This window comes from Rhincodon typus, chromosome 1 (assembly GCF_021869965.1).
Source record: "Rhincodon typus isolate 14 chromosome 1, sRhiTyp1.1, whole genome shotgun sequence".
NCBI lineage: Eukaryota > Metazoa > Chordata > Chondrichthyes > Orectolobiformes > Rhincodontidae > Rhincodon > Rhincodon typus.
The window spans coordinates 77,461,652-77,478,443 of record NC_063332.1 but is presented as its reverse complement, the minus strand read 5'-3'; the positions used below and the strand labels follow the sequence as shown (position 1 = coordinate 77,478,443).

The following is a 16,792-nucleotide window of genomic DNA, read 5'->3' as shown; positions in this document are numbered from 1 at the left end:
GGAGGATCCAGTTGTGGTGGTCCACGTTGGGACTAACAACATAGGCAAGGCTAGGATGGAGGACCTGTTTGGGGATTATCAAGCACTAGGAACGAAATTAAGGAACAGGTCCTCAAGGATCATAATCTCCGCATTACTGCCCGAGCCACGTGCAAATTGGCTTAGGGATAAGAAAATTAGGAAAGTAAACACGTGGCTAAGGGAGTGGTGTGGGAAAGAGGGGTTCCATTTCATGGGGCATTGGCATCAGTTTTGGAACCGGAGGGATCTGTACCGATGGGACGGTCTCCACCTGAACCGATCTGGAACCAGTGTTCCAGTGAAAAGGACAAATAGGGTGGTCACGAGGACTTTAAACTAGGGAGTTGGGGGGACGGGGGACGGGGGGACGAGGGAAAGGGAAAAACGAAAGGGAGTATGATGGTAAATAAAAAAAAAAGGTAAGCAGGAGGATTTAAGTTCAAGACAGACTGTGAAAGAAGCAAAAAGGAAGGATAACTCAGGAGATATTATTAGAGATGTTGGAAATCAGGAGGGTAAGAAAGCTAGCATAAATGCACTTTACCTGAATGCTCGTAGCATTCGTAACAAGGTTGATGAGTTAACAGCACAAATCATCACGAATGAATGATTTGGTAGCCATTACAGAGACATGGTTACAGGATGGTCATGACTGGGAGCTAAATATCCAAGGGTTCCAGACCATTCCGAAGGACAGACAGGAAGGTAAGGGAGGTGGTGTAGCTCTGATATTCAAGGACGACATCAGGGTGGTGCTGAGAGATGATATAGGTTCTATGGAGAATGAGGTTGAATCCATTTGGGTGGAAATTAGAAATTCTAAGAGGAAAAAGTCACTGATAGGCGTAGTCTATAGGCCACCAAATAATAACATCACATTGGGGCAGGCAATAAACAAAGAAATAACTAATGCCTGTAAAAATGGTATGGCAATTATCATGTGGGATTTTAATCTACATGCAGATTGGTCGAACCAGCTCGGTCAGGGTAGCCTTGAGGAGGAGTTCGTCGAGTGTATCCGTGATAGTTTTCTTGAACAGTATGTAATGGAACCGACGAGGGAGCAAGCTATCCTAGATCTGGTCCTGTGTAATGAGACAGGAATAATTAATGACCTCATAGTTAAGGATCCTCTTGGAAGGAGTGATCACAGTATGGTTGAATTTAGAATACAGCTGGAGTGTGTGAAGATAAAATCCAATACCAGGGTCCTGTGCTTGAACAAGGGGAACTACAACAGAATGAGGGAGGACTTGGCTAAAGTAGACTGGAAACAAAGATTTTATGGTGGGACAGTTGACGAGCAGTGGAGGACTTTCAAAGCAATTTTTCAAAGTGCTCAGCAAAAGTATATTCCAGTGAAAAGGAAGGACTGTAAGAAAAGGGGTAATCTGCCATGGGTGTCTAACGAAATAAGGGAGGCTATCAAATTGAAAGAGAAGGCATACAAAATGGCCAAAAACAGCATGAAACTAGAAGATTGGGAAAACTTTAAAGGTCAACAGAAAGCCACAAAAAGAGCTATAAAGAGAAGTAAGATAGAACATGAGAAAAAACTAGCACAGAATATAAAGACAGATATCAAAAGTTTCTATAAATATATAAAACGAAAGAGAGTGGCTAAAGTAAACTTTGGCCCTTTAGAGGATGAGAAGGGGAATTTAGTTATGGGATATGATGAAATGGCCAAGGCATTGAACAGGTACTTTGTATCCGTCTTCACAGTGGAGGACACTAATAACATGCCAGTAATTGACAAAGAGACGAAGGTAGGTGAGGACCTGGAAACAATCATTATTACGGAAGAGGTAGTGTTGGGCAAGCTAATGGAGCTAAGGATTGATAAGTCTCCTGGCCCTGATGGAATGCATCCCAGGGGGCCTAAAAGAGATGGCTGGAGAAATAGCAGGCGCACTGGCGGTAATTTTCCAAAATTCGCTGGACTCTGGGGCAGTCCCAGCAGATTGGAAAACAGCAAATGTGACGCCACTGTTTAAAAAGGGAAGTAGACAAAAGATGGGGAATTATAGACCGGTTAGCTTAACCTCTGTAGTGGGGAAGATGCTTGAGTCTATTATCAAGGAAGAAATAGCAAGGCATCTTGATAGAAATTGTCCCATTGGGCAGACGCAGCATGGGTTCATGAAGGGCAGGTCATGCTTGACAAATCTTTTGGAATTCTATGAAGACATTACGAGCAAGGTGGACAATGGGGACCCAGTGGATGTGGTGTACCTAGATTTCCAAAAGGCCTTCGACAAGGTGCCGCACAAGAGGCTACTGCATAAGATAAGGATGCATAGCATTAAGGGTAAAGTATTAGCATGGAGAGAGGATTGGTTGACTAACAGGAAGCAAAGAGTGGGGATAAATGAGTGCTATTCTAGCTGGCAGCCAGTGACTAGTGGTGTGCCTCAGGGATCGGTGTTGGGACCGCAATTATTTACAATTTATATAGATGATTTGGAGCTGGGGACCACGTGTAGGGTGTCAAGGTTCGCAGATGACACTAAGATGAGTGGCAAAGCAAATTGTGCAGAGGACTGTGAAACTTTGCAGAGGAACATAGATACATTGAGTGAGTGGGCAAAGGTCTGGCAGATGGAATACAATGTAAATAAATGTGAAGTCATACATTTTGGTAGGAGTAATAGTAAAAAGGATTATTACTTGAATGGTAAAAAGTTGCAGCATGCTGCTATGCAGAGGGACCTGGGTGTCCTTGTGCATGAATCACAGAAGGTAGGTCTGCAGGTACAACAAGTAATTAGGAAGGCAAATGGAATTTTGTCCTTCATTGCTAAAGGGATTGAAATAAAAAGCAGAGAGGTTATGTTGCAGCTGTACAAGGTGCTGGTGAGGCCACATCTGGAGTACTGTGTGCAGTTTTGGTCTCCTTACTTGAGAAAGGATGTACTGGCACTGGAGGGGGTGCAAAGGAGGTTCACTAGGTTGATTCCGGAGTTGAGGGGGTTGGCTTATGAGGAGAGACTGAGTAGATTGGGATTATATTCATTGGAATTCAGAAGATTGAGGGGGGGATCTTATAGAAACATAAAATTATGAAGGGAATAGATAAGATAGAAGTAGAGAGGATGTTTCCAATGGCAGGTGAAGCTAGGACAAGAGGGCATAGCCTCAAGATTAGAGAGAGCAGATTTAGGACTGAATTGAGAAGGAACTTCTTTACCCAGAGGGTGGTTAATCTATGGAATTCCTTGCTCAGTGAAGTAGTTGACGCTACTTCAGTAAACGTTTTTAAAGATAAGGTAGATTTTTTTTGAACAATAAAGGAATTAAGGGATACGGTGAGAAATCGGGTAAGTGGATCTGAGTCCACGAAAAGATCAGCCATGATCTTATTGAATGGCGGAGCAGGCTCGAAGGGCCGGACGGCCTACTCCTGCTCCTAGTTCTTATGTCCTTATGTTCTAACAACAGTGGGTGTGTAATGGCAAGCTGTGTGGTAACAAAGCCTGGTGTGTGGGGTGGGGGGCTGGGACAGGGGAGAGTTTAGGCCCTAAAATTATTGAACTCAATATTAAGTCCGGAGGGCTGTAGGGTCCCCAAGTGGAAAATGAGGTGTTGTTCCTCCAGCTTGCATTGGGCTTCACTGGAACACTGTAGCAAGCCGGAGACAGAGATGTTGGCCAGGGAGCAGGGTGGTGCATTGAAGTGGCAGGCAACAGGTAGTTCAGGGTCTTTTTTGCGAGTAGAACATAGATTTCTGCAAAGCGGTTGCCAAGTCTATGGTTGCCAAAATAAAGACCATTTTAGACTGAGAATTGCACGATGGGACAGGGTTAATTAGTAATTTTCTGGAATCCACCAGGACAAAAAAAAAGGGATCGTAACAACATGATAGAACTCCACATTAAGTCCAAGAAAGATGTAGTAACAAATCCACAGTCAATGTCAATTACAGATCTCGAAAACGTAGCCGACAATTTTCAAAAAGGAGGTAGAAGTGACAACTAAAGGCGAGTTAGTCTGAACATACGAGACAGGAGCAGAAGTAGACAACTCAGCCCTCGAGCTTGTTTCACCATTCGATAAAATTGTGAGGAAGACAAAAGCATCTTGCAAAGGTATATGGATTGGTTAACTGGTTGAGCAAGGTGGCAGCAGAGGGAATATAGTGTGGGAAATTTTAAATTATCCACTTTGGCAAGAAGACTCAAAAAGCAGATTGTTTTCCAACAAGGTGAGACTAATAAATATTGGCATGAAGAAAGACTTGTGCCTTACGGACAAATCAGAATTAACACAGGACCAGCAAGCAATTAGAAAGATAAGTGGTAAGTTGGCCCATCATAACAGAACTGAAGTACAAGGCAAGGAAGTTTTGCTGTACTTAGCCTGCCTTTGCTGAGGTCACATATTGAGTACTGCATGTAGTTTTTGTTTTTCCTTGTGTGTAAAACCTTATTTTCCATTACCAGGTACAATGAAGGATCAGTGTATTGATTCCTTGGAGGAGAGCTGTCTTGTGAATCGAGACTGGGCAGAATAGCCCTACATTCTCTCAAATGTTCATGTTCTGAAGAGGAGTCATTAAATTCAAAACATGAATTCCATTTTTCTATCCACAGATGTTACCATTTAGGACTGAGTGGAGGAGGAACATTGTTTACTGAGGGCTGTGAATCTTGTGAACTGTCCATCCAGAAGGCTGTGTCATCGAAAGAATCCAAAACATTCTCGAATACAAGAGAATTAAGCGATAATGAGATAGAATAGGCATGTGCAGTTGATGTAGAAAGTCAGTCAAGATTGCACTGATTCGCGGAGCAGGCTCAAGGGGCTATATTGCGTATTGTGGTTTCTCTTTCTTGTAAAATTTCTGTAAACTATTGCATTTTTCCCTCTTTACCTAGGTTCAGATTTCGTCCGATGATAGGGTTAGCTAAAGTAAGGTGGGAGGAAGCTCATAAAAAGGTGCATAAATAACAGCACAGACCAGTTGGACTGGATGGCTTTACTCACCCCTGCGCTGTAAAGTTATAACTAACATGCTGAGAGGAGTTGCAGTTGCAATGTTTCTGAAATTTACTAAGGTTTGATCATAATCCCCACCCAGAACTCTGCATCAAATTACTACAAGAACCTAACCTGCTTCCCCTTCTCACTCTTCATCCCACGTAACCCACTCCAACACAAAAACTGTACTTCCAAGTTTCAACTTGTTAGCAAACAGTACTAAACAGAGTCCTTCCTTGCTCTACTTCAGCAGATTTTTAAAAACGCTTTATGTAACTGTTAAGAGATTATCACATGAAGCTACAAGGTTAGTAAAACTGAAGAATCAAATTACAATTAGGACACTTGTAGAACTGTGTACGGTAAACTCCATTCCAGAGATTTTCAATGAATTGCAAAACTTTCCTTTTTTTATTACCAACAATACCATCAGCATCTATCACTTGCAACAAAAATATTCAAATAAAACAAAATTCAATTTTGTTGAAATAGTTTACAAGTTTGATTTTTGACATAGAAAAATTTGGAATGGCTTCATCCACTGCATTATGAAAATTCAACTTTAACCTTACAAAATAGTTAAAGTGATTTGTATAAAATAGCTTGCTTGCTGGATTCCACGTGCATAACTACTTGACAAACCTGGATAGCATTTTCATCTGCTCCACCCCTGTCCCGACGTCGGCCCTCCACACGAGCAATGGTAATTAACTGACCTCCAATTACCTCTATGGACCCAGACAACCTTCTGAAAAACAGATTATAGATTTAAAGGTAGTGCAACAAATGTATCCTAGTTGATTTCTAAATAAGGAAGTACTAGCAAATTAAAATTTTATCCAAAACATTGACCCCAAACATATGATCAGATAAAATTCACTCCTGATGAGGCTCATAACAAATTCAAGCAGCGCTAACCTAACCCAAGGTGAGCTAACCTAAACATTTTTAGCAGTAATGTTCACTCAATTAAAATAAGACATAAAAAGAATAAATATCACATCTAACAAATCTGTTCTTTTTATGCCAAACTCAAGTTATGTTTCCATTAAAAAAAAATTACCCTTCATTTCACCAGAAGTAATCCAGTTTTCTACAAAACGTCTAAGGTGCCTTTTCAAGTGGTATCACGAACATTTATTCCAGATATTAATGACCTTTTCTGAAATTGTTTTCTGATCACTAATTTCCTGACCACGGATAGTGCAATAACTTGCATTTATGGTGATGTTAATGTAGTAAAACATCCCATGGTGCTAAACAAGTATTAACCAAGAATTATGATGCATTGACCCTCCTATTCAATGAATTGCTGCATAATGAAAAAAATGTCCCCTAGATTAGGCTGATAGAGTGGAAGCGATGCTCTTTGGACAGTCAGTGTGAACTTGATGGGCCAAATGGTCTACCATACCACAGGGGATCCTATAATTCTAAGGATTCTCTACAATGGTCGAAATTCAACACCTCAAGTACAACAGCTCTCATCCTTAACCACAGATATTTCACCTTAAGCATCTCTAGCTCAAAATGTTTTCTCCAAGCTCAATGCAAATTTTGAAACACATTTCAAGGAAGTATTGTTCTAAAATTACAAATCGTTTACACTTTATAAATAAGCAACAACCACGAGATGGTAAAAGTAAAACTTCCACTGAACATCTCTTTGCTTAAATTCTGACCTGTTAGGTGGAGGTCCTGCCCGGAAACGATTTGGAGGAGAAGGGAAGTCCATCTTAGGGGGTGGCACCTCTGGTTCTTTCTCAGGATTTCCAGTTCTGCCCTGTTGTACCTGAAAAATTTAAAACTTGCACCATTACTGAAATTTTAAGAACAGTCAAGCAAGTTGAGGAGATTGTTTCTTTACAAAGACCTATACGGAATAAAACATGTGAAATGTTTGGCAGATAAAGTTCAATGTGGCAACTTTGAGGTCATCAATTTGAATCTGAGAAAGACAAGCAAAATATTTTGATGGTAAGAAACAATCAGCTTTACAGGAGCAAAGGAAATTAGATACTCATATGAACGAATCACAAAGCTTTTGCACAAGCACAAAATAAAGTTTAAAAAAAGCTAATCAAACTGATCTTGAACTCTTGGTGTACGAAATAAATCAAGAAATTTATGCTTCACTTATCGTCTTTGTCAAAACCCATCTAAATAAGTGCAGTCAGTTCTGGGCACTGAACAGAACGAAGTGATATTGATCATGAACAAAAACAAAGTTGTTGGAAAAGCTCAGCAGGTCTGGCAGCATCTGCGAAATAGAAAACAGAGTTAACATCCTAAGGGTCACCGGACCTGAAACGTTAACTCTGTTTTTTTACCTTCATAGATGCTGCCAGATCTGCTGAGCTTTTCCAGCAACTTTGTTTCTGTTCATGATTTACAGTATCCGCAGTTCTTTCGGTTTTTGTTTAGATCACGTGGGATTCAGGAAGAGCTCGTTAATTAGATACAAAATCGGTCTGATGATAGGAGACAGAGGGTGGTGGTAAAGGGTTATCGTTCGGACTGGAGACCGGTGACTAGCAGTGTTCTACAGGGATTTGTGCTGACTCCACTGTTGTTTATAATTTATTTAAATGATTGGATAAGAATTTAGGAGGCATAAGTTTGCAAATGACACCAAGATTGTTGGTATAATCGACGGTGAAGAAGTTTGTCTAAGAGTACAAAGGGATCTTGATCAATTGGGCCAATGGGCCAAGGAGTGGCAGATGGAGTTCAACTTGGATAAAATGCGAGGTATTGCATTTTGGTAAAACGAGAAAGGGCAGGACTCAGAGTTAACGGTTGGGCCCTGGGTAGTGTTGTCGAACAGAGAGACCTAGGAGGTTCAGGTATATAGTTGTTTGAAAGTTGCATCATAGACAGACAGGGTGGTTAAAAAAGCGTTTAGCATACTTTAGCATCAGAGCTCTGATAAAGAGTCATTTAGACACGAAATGTTAGCTTGCTTTCTCTCCATGGATGCTGCCTGACCCGGTGATCTCCAGCATTTTGTTTTCAGTGCAGATTCCAGCATCTGCAGTAATTGCTCCTGAAGCAGTGCTTATTGGACTGGAAATGTTAACTGTGTTTCTCTCTCCACAAACGCTGTGAAGAGTGGAGAGTTTCTCCTGCACTTTGTTTTTATTCCAGAGAAATGTTCCTTCCTCATCAAATCTGTGGGTCGACTTATCTATTTGTTTCTAGTTCCAGTCAGGTGAGCTGAAAAATCTTTTTCTTTGACTCACACAATTGCTTTTACTTTCTCAGCTCTGAATAACAAAGGTGAAACCCTGACAGAGGTGATCTATTCCCTGAACTACTCTGAATGAACTCCTTTTTCTAAAAGAAACTACTCTTCTAACAACTGTCAGATCTTTTGACAACTGAATTTAAAAGACTAACTAAATTTTTTTTTATTAAGAATTGCTCATTCCATCTAATAGTTTCTTTTTCTCTCTGGTCATAAACCCCACAGCATAAACAAGCTTCCTATAACACTCCAGGAGCCCTTTAGTACTCTGCTCTCTGACACATACTGGTTTAAAATCATGGCTCTGAAAGGACTGACCTAGTTAATTATGAAACCCCATCACAGAAATAGACCAAACACATTTGGCCAGTGGGGGAGGAAGTGAAGGGTTGTTTTTGAGGGGGGGGGGGGGTTTGTGACAAGGACTATCATAAGGATTTTTTAAAAGTGTGGTGATCAGTATCTTAATTGTTTGTGATGTGCATTATGGACTTGCACTTTAGAACTGCAATCTCAGTGAATACTAACTGTAATTCTGTTTGTAGTTGAGGCAAGAGGAAGGGGTTCAAGACCCATTCTCAGTCGCTTCTGTTTCTCACAATAGGCTTTCCAAGTTTCTTCATTGAACCCATAATTGAAGTAATCAGAAAGATCAGCACCTTAAACAGAGATGAAACAACCGCATGAGCAAATAGCACTATAATTACAATAATTATTTATTGTCAATTATTTTTCTTTCATATGCACAGATTTTGAGCTAAATAAACATAAACAGTACATTTTGTTTGTTGAGAATTTAATAACTAATTTCCAATTTTTACAAATTTGAAACAATGATAATAACATCAATACTTAGATAATAGAGACACCAAGTTTTAATACATATATTTAAATATTCCCAAGTGATCCTCACATCAGTTGAATATGAATTCCATACCTGGTTTCCTCCAAGGCTTATCTTCGAAAGAATCCAAATCTATTTCTAAAGCTGGCATTCCATTGATGTCACCAGGAGCATCAAGATCAACGCCTTTTCCAGCTTTTGTTCCTAGGAAATAAAATTTTCAAGTTTGACGTAAGTAACATTAAAAAAGTTGAAAATTAAAAGCTTTTCAACAAAAAGAACATTTTTCCCCATATACTATTGAACTCTAATCAGTTGCAGTTCTCTGTGTAATTGACCCAGAGACAAATCAAATCTAAAAAAAAAATTCAAAAACAAACTGCTTTATTCCATCAAGTGATTTGGATGTTGTTCACTCTCAAGTAGCTTTAACATGTCATAAAAGAAACATTTCACAGCTTTTAATGCTCTATCATTGATATCAAACAAAAATAAAATTCCAAGGCACTAGACTTATGGAGTCACACTGCACGGAAACACACTCTTCTGTCCAACTCATCCACACCGACCACATATCCCAATCTGAGCCAGTCCCCTTTGCCAGCTTTTGGATCATATCCGTCTCAACCCTGCCTATTCATACACCCATCCAGATGCCTTTTAAATGTTGTAATTGTACCAGCCTCCACCACCTCCTCTGTCAGATCGTTCCATACATGCATCACCATCTGTGTGAAAGTTGCCCCGTAAGTCCTTTCCAAATGTTTCCCCTCTCACCTTAAACGATGCCCTCTAGTTTTGGACTCCCCCGACCCTGGGGTAAAGAGCTTGGCTATTCACCCTATCCATGCCCCTCATGATTTTATAGTCAGAGGTCACACGACTCCAGGGTATATGACTCCAACAGGTTTATTTGAAATCACAAGGTTTTGGAGTGCTGCTCCTTCAGCAGGTGAAGGAGACTTTACCCAATGAAGAAGCAGTGCTCCGAAAGCTTGTGATTTCAAATAAACCTGCTGGACTACACCGTGGGGCCATGTGACTTCTGACTTTGTCCAACCCAGTCCAACATCGGCACCTCCACATCATGATTTTATAAACCTCTAGAAAGTCACCCCTCAGTCTCTGATGTTCCAGGGAAAAGAGCCCCAGTCTATTCAGCCTCTCACTATAGATTAAAACCCCCCCTAATCCCGGCAACACCCTTGTAAATCTTTTCTGCACCCTTTCAAGTTTAACAACATCCTTCCTACAGGAGGGTGGCCAGAATTGAACGCAGTCTTCTAAAAGTGGTTTCACCAACGTCTTCTACAGCCTCAACATGACAGCCCAACTCCTATACTCAATACTCCAACCAATGAAGGCAAGCCTGCCAAATGGCTCCTTCACCATCCTGTCTACCTGCGACTCCACTTTCAAGGAACTATGCACCTGCACCTCTAGGTTTCTTTGTTGACAACAGTCCCTAGGGCCCTACCATTAACTGTCTAACTCCTGCTCTTGTTTGCCTTACCAAAATGCAACACCTCACATTTATCTAAATTAAACTTCATCTGCCATTCCTCATCCCACTGGCCTATCTGATCAAGGACCTGCTGTACACGGAGATAATCTTCCTCACTGTCCACTACGCCATCTATTTTGGTATCATCTGCAACTTACTAACCATGCCTCCTATATTTACATCCAAATAATTTGTATAAATGATGAAAAGCAATGGACACAGCATCAATCTTGTGGCACACCACTGGTCACAGGACTCCAGTCCAAAATCAACCCTCTATCATCACCCTCTGACTCCTACCTTGAAGCCAGTTTTGTATCCAATTGGCTAGCTCCCCTCGGAGCCCATGTGATCTAACATAATAGCCAGTCTGCCATGCAGAACCTTATCAAGCAACTTTGCTGAAGTTCATATAGACCGCATCTTCCACTCTGCCTTCAATTTTTTTGTCACCTCTTCAAAAAAAAAATCAAGTGAGTAAGACACGATTTCCCATGCACAAAGCCATGCTGACTATCCCTAATCAGTCCTTGCCTTTCCAAATGCATGTAAATCCTGTCCCTCTGAGTCCCCTCCAACAACTTGCCCAGCACTGACTTAAGGCCCACCAATCTATATTTCCTTGGTTTCTCCTTACAGCCTCTTTTAAATAACGGCACCACATTAGCAAACCTCCAGTATTCCAGCACCTCACCTGAGTCCATCAATGATAAAACTTTCTCAGCAAGGGGCCTAGCAATTTCTTCCGTAGCTTCCTACAAAGTTCTGGGAAATACCTGATCAGGTCCCAGGGACTTATCTACCGTTATGCTTTTAAAGATCTCCAACACCACCTCTTCTCTAGGATGAGCACTGTTCAAGACATCACAATTTATTTCCAACTTTCCCCGCTTCCACGTCCTTTTCCGTGGTAAATACTGACGCAAAATATTTGTTTGGTATCTCACCCATCTCATGTGTTTCCACACATAGATCTTTAAGAGATTCTATTCTCTCCCTAGTTACTCTTGTGCCCTTAATGTACTGATAGAGTTAAAGAATCGTTTTGGATTTTCCATCTGCCAAAGTTATCTCTTGCCCCCTTCGTGCTCTTCTGACTTTCCCCTTAAGTATATTCCTACTGCCCTTGTACTCCTTTAGAGATTCACTCGATTCCAGCTGTCTACACCTGATATATACCTCCCTCTCTTTCTTGACCATAGCTTCAATTTCTCCAGTCATCCAGCACTCCCTACATCTATCAGTCTTGCCCTTCACACTCACAGGAACTGACTGTCTCTGAACTCTCATTCTTAAAAGGTCTACCACTTCCCACGCCATCCCTTTACCTGCGAATAACCTGCCCCAATCAGCTTTTCAAAGTTCCTGTCTAATATCGTCAAAATTGGCCTTACTCCATTTTAGGACTAACTTTTTTTAAATCAGTTCTATCCTTTTCCATAATTCTATCAGTTTTACAATAGTTTTGATCACTGGCCCCCAAGTTCTCTCCTACTGACACCTCGGTCAATTGCGCAACAGAAGGTCAGGTATTGCTCCTCCTCTAGTAGGTATCCCGACAAACTGAATAAGAAAGCTTTCTTGTACACACTTAAATCCTCCCCATCCCAGCCCTCAACACTATCAGTCCCAGTCTCGGTCTGGAAAGTTAATATCCCCTAACATTACAACCCTATGTTTGTTACAGATATTGGAGATCTCCTTACATATTTACTTCTCATATTTCCCGCTGATGCATGGGGGGGGGGGAGGAGGAGGAGGAGGAGGAGGAGGAGGAGATCTTATTGTACAATTCCAACAAGGTGATTAATCGCTTTTTTATTTCTAAGTTTCACCCATTTAACTTCACTGGATGACCTCCCAGGAATGTCTTCCCCAAGTACAGCCGTAATGTTCTCTCTAACCAAAAACACCACACCACCTCCTCTCTTGCCTCCCTTTCTATCCTTCCTATAGCATCTATACCCTGAAACATTTAGCTACCAGTCATGTCCATCCATGAGCCATGTTTCTGTGATAGCTATGACATCCCAGTCCCATGCCAACCATGCCACAATTGCTACCACTTTAGTTCCCACAACCCTACCCCCACCTCTCATTAGTTTAAAACCTCCCAAGTAGGCCTTGCCTACAAATTTCCGAGGAAGGATATTGGTCCCAGTTCAGGTGTAACCCATCTCTCTTATACAGGTCGTTTCTACCCCTTAAGAGATCCCAATGGTCCAAAAAAAATGTGAATCCTTGCCCTTCCACCAGCTCCTCAGCCACAAATCTCTCTACTCTATCCTCCTGCTTGCACTGTCATTAGCACCATGGCACTGGTAGTAGTCCAGATGTTACTACTTAAGAGGACTACTTTTAACCTCCCGCCTAGTTTCCTATATTATCGCTGCAGAACCTCATCCCTTTCCCTACCTATGTCATTGGTATCAACATGCACATCTTGCTGGCCTCTCTCCCATTTCAGAATATTTTGCACTCTCCAAGACATCCTTGACTCTGACAGAAAGGAAACGCACCATCCCGATGTCTCATTGACAGCCACATAAACATCTGTCTGTGCCCCAGACTAGACAGTCCCTTATTAGAATTGATCACTTGGAACCTGACATACCTGTCATTACAGTAGTCAGTCACAGTACCAGAAACCTGGCTATTAGTGCCACACTCAGAGGCCGTCAGCCCTACAGTCTCCAAAACAGGATGCCTGTTTAAGATGTGGATACCTGCAGGAGAGTCCTGCAGTACCAGGTTACCTCTCCTACCATTCCTAGCAGTCAACCATCTATCTGACTGCATCTGCAGTGTCTCCACCTTGTTGAAACTGCAATCCATCACACCTCATTGCTCTTGCAGGCTCTTCAGTGTCTCTAACTGCTATTCCAATCACTCCGTATGGTCCAATAGGATTCGTTACCAAACCTGCTTCCTGCAGACATAGTCTACAGGAACAATCAAAATCTCTCTGATCTTCCACATCTGACAGGAAAAGCATTTCACCCTATAAAAGCCATTTCTGCCCCTTTTAACAATCTCAGACCCAGAAATTACCTAAAAACAAACAACACACTTTGTTCAAAATACAGCAGCATTAGCACAGTCTTAGTTTGGTCTTTTATTAAAGGACACAGACAAAGATAAACAGCTTATGGTAAGTTACTTTAGTGAATATAGTTGCACAAGGCTTTAAAGTTATCTGAGACAACAAGGTGCAGAGCTGGATGAACACAGCAGGCCAAGCAGCATCATAGGAGCAGAAAGGCTGACGTTTCGGGTCTAGACCCTTCATCAGAAGTTATCTGTTGATTTGATAAGTTCTACCATTGATGTAAAAAGTACTGGAAAAGCTACAATGTAAAGGACTGCGATTACTTCCTGACCGGTATGATTTGAAAAACTAATCTTCAGGTTAAGTGCTGATTGCATAAAATATTTTTAGTGATATCCAATCACTCGGTTAGCAAAACAGAAGGGCACCAATTGGAATAATGCACAAAATTAACCTTGTGTTCCAACTAGCATTCAGTACCAACTCACTTTAGTCTCTTTTGAGCAAATTACAAAGATGGTAGAGGACTCCTTGCTGCATGGAGGCCCAAATGGAAACCGTGAACCAGGTAATGAAAAATATACAATTAAAATAAATTCAGCAAGGAGGAGAAGATTTTCTATTCTTAATGTAGATTTTTTTTTGTTCAAGGTACTCTTTAATACATGGTCTCACCAGCTTGGTTTCTATTATTAATAATTTTACCTCAGTATCCCTAAATACTTTGTAATTATGCTCAAGGGTCTACATAAATTGCTCATTTTCAAATGCTACACTGCAATGTTAGTGAAATCAATGAAAGACAACTTACATCAGGATTTACAAGCTCAACAACTAAAGTAAATCAATTTAAATCTAAAGGACCCAGAATTCAAATGTGAAATATACTGTTGATTTTCAACAAGCAACCACAGTTCTGAAAAATGACCAAGTGAGGTTATGTACTTCTCCACTGGGTGGTAAGAGGACAGGAAAGAATAAGGATCTTTGCCAAGCCACTCTTAATAAATGCATAGTAGCCAGTTATGCTGTTACTCTTTCACTTGGCTGCAGTTGACAGTAGCGCAGGGAGAAAAAAGTAGATAAGGTTTCTTACCTGACCCATAAAGTCTTCCTGAGGACTTAATATTGAGATTTACAGGTGTCACTCCATAGCTATTGGACAGAAAATATATTTCAATTAAGACTTCACATGTTTGCTTAATATTCTTTACTTGAATTTAAATTTAAAATTTTTTAGTTTAGTTTAGCTTAGCTTAGCTTAGCATAGCAATGCAAATATTCAACTTCAGATTTTACTTTGCATTAGTTTATTCATATAAGTAAGCATTAAAGTTCCTGTTTATGAATTTCAATATAAAGTTTGTAATGAAAGTGACATACAAAGGAACCACAATTATGTGCTGCCTTCCTGAGCATGTTTCCAAGTAAACACCAGCTGTGATGGCCTTGCTGCACATCAATAAGTATTTATTTGTAGAATAGGTCACACTATGTCGGGTTTGCCTTACAAAGTGAAGGGAAAAGATTTCGCCAGTTCCCTCTGGTCATGAACCTAAAATACAAATCTGGCCTAAAACATTACCATTGGTTTTAAAATGGAATTTGGAAGATGGCATCAGAACATGATTTGACCACTATTTTGATTTGGCTATTGCTGAAAAGAAGATCCATTTTGTCGAATCTTTTCATCTTAAGATGCAAGACAAAAACCCACATTTATTCGATGCAACAAGTGGTGACAACCATTCACTGTTTCATTTCCAAGAGTAATGCCTGACAAGAGTCAATCTGCCTGGTTTGAAATTTAAACAAAGCCTGGCTGTAACTGTCAATCAGCATTAATGGTACATTCTCTATCTATATGAATGAACCCATGACGGTCTACTGGCCAGTGAATCAGGACTCTCCTACATATAATATAAATGTTGGTTTTCTTCTACAATTGGTATTTTTACGAAATGCCCTGTTGCAAAGCTCTCATTCAACATGTTAAATGAAAGCAAACCAAATCAAATACCCTTGAACTTCATGAATGCCAAGGTCATTACCAACATCTTGGAGGTCCACTGAGGTTTTACTGGACAACTTTGAACACCACAGCAAGTAGCACATTCCCTGATCTTTCAGCTATAAGGCTCAAGTCAAGTTTGTGACAGAACAGTCATCAATCATCTAATTCAGGCATACATGATCATTGTAAGCCAACAGGGAACAGCTTTCTAAAAATAGGTGTCTCAGCAGTGAACTCAATGTTCAGCCCTGATACACTGTCACAATTAGCAATGCAGCAGCTCACCAAAGTGATGAAAGAATACTCATCTGTCTTAAATAGGTCACCACTTATTCTGAGATAATACCCTCTGATCCTAAGCTCTCCCGCAAAGGGAAACAACCTTGCTGCATCTACTTGTTAAGCTCCCAGAGAATTTTCTATGTTTCAATAAAGGTCTCCTCTCATTCTTCTAAACTCCAGAGTACAAGCCAAACTACATATCCAGGATCATCCTAGTGAATCTTTTCTGGATTGCTTCCAATACCAGTAAAGGGGGGGGCCTTGATTTTCAAGTGTCTGACTTATAAACTTGATCTCCTTCAGGGGTGTAACTTTAAAGATCTAATGTATAAACAGATCCTGTATTTACAAATAGCTCCCTTACATTGTCCTGCATTACGTCCCAACTTGCTGACAAATCAGCTTGCAAACAGACTCAAGAACCGAACGCATTCGCAACAAAGGGACTGCCTGTATATATTTCCTCAGTCTTCTTAAACCTCTGCAGTCCTTGGGGTGTAAGGACTCCGAGAGTACTCTTATAGTGAAATTCAAGGGTTTTGACCCAGCCACAAAGAAGGAACAACAATATAATTCCAAGTCAGGAAAATGTACAAGTGATGACATTCCTATGCATCTGCTGAGCATGTCCTTCGAAACAGTAGAGATCATGGGTTTGGGGCATACTGACAAATAAGGTTGGCAGGTTATTACAATGCATCTTACTGACGGTACATACTCGGACCACTGCGCTTGGCAGTGAAAGAATTGAACATTGAAGGTTGTGGATGGACTGCCAATCGAGCAGGTTGCTTTGTCTGGGTTTGTACCAAGCTTCTTCAGTATTGTTGGAGTTGCATTGATCCAGCTAA

General features: G+C 40.7%; 1 protein-coding gene across 2 annotated transcripts in view; it reads right to left on the bottom strand.

The window, feature by feature from the left end:
* fip1l1a (FIP1 like 1a (S. cerevisiae)) overlaps positions 1-16,792 on the bottom strand; it is a 99,646-nt gene that overhangs the window by 67,977 nt on the left and 14,877 nt on the right. For both annotated transcript variants that reach the window (XM_020528008.2, XM_020528007.2), the window contains exons 5-9: positions 14,742-14,800; positions 9,186-9,296; positions 8,777-8,907; positions 6,684-6,793; positions 5,644-5,749 (exon numbers count right to left, since the gene is read on the bottom strand). In XM_020528008.2, coding sequence (XP_020383597.1) covers positions 5,644-5,749; positions 6,684-6,793; positions 8,777-8,907; positions 9,186-9,296; positions 14,742-14,800 — 517 coding nt within the window. The remainder of the gene's footprint in view (positions 1-5,643; positions 5,750-6,683; positions 6,794-8,776; positions 8,908-9,185; positions 9,297-14,741; positions 14,801-16,792) is intronic.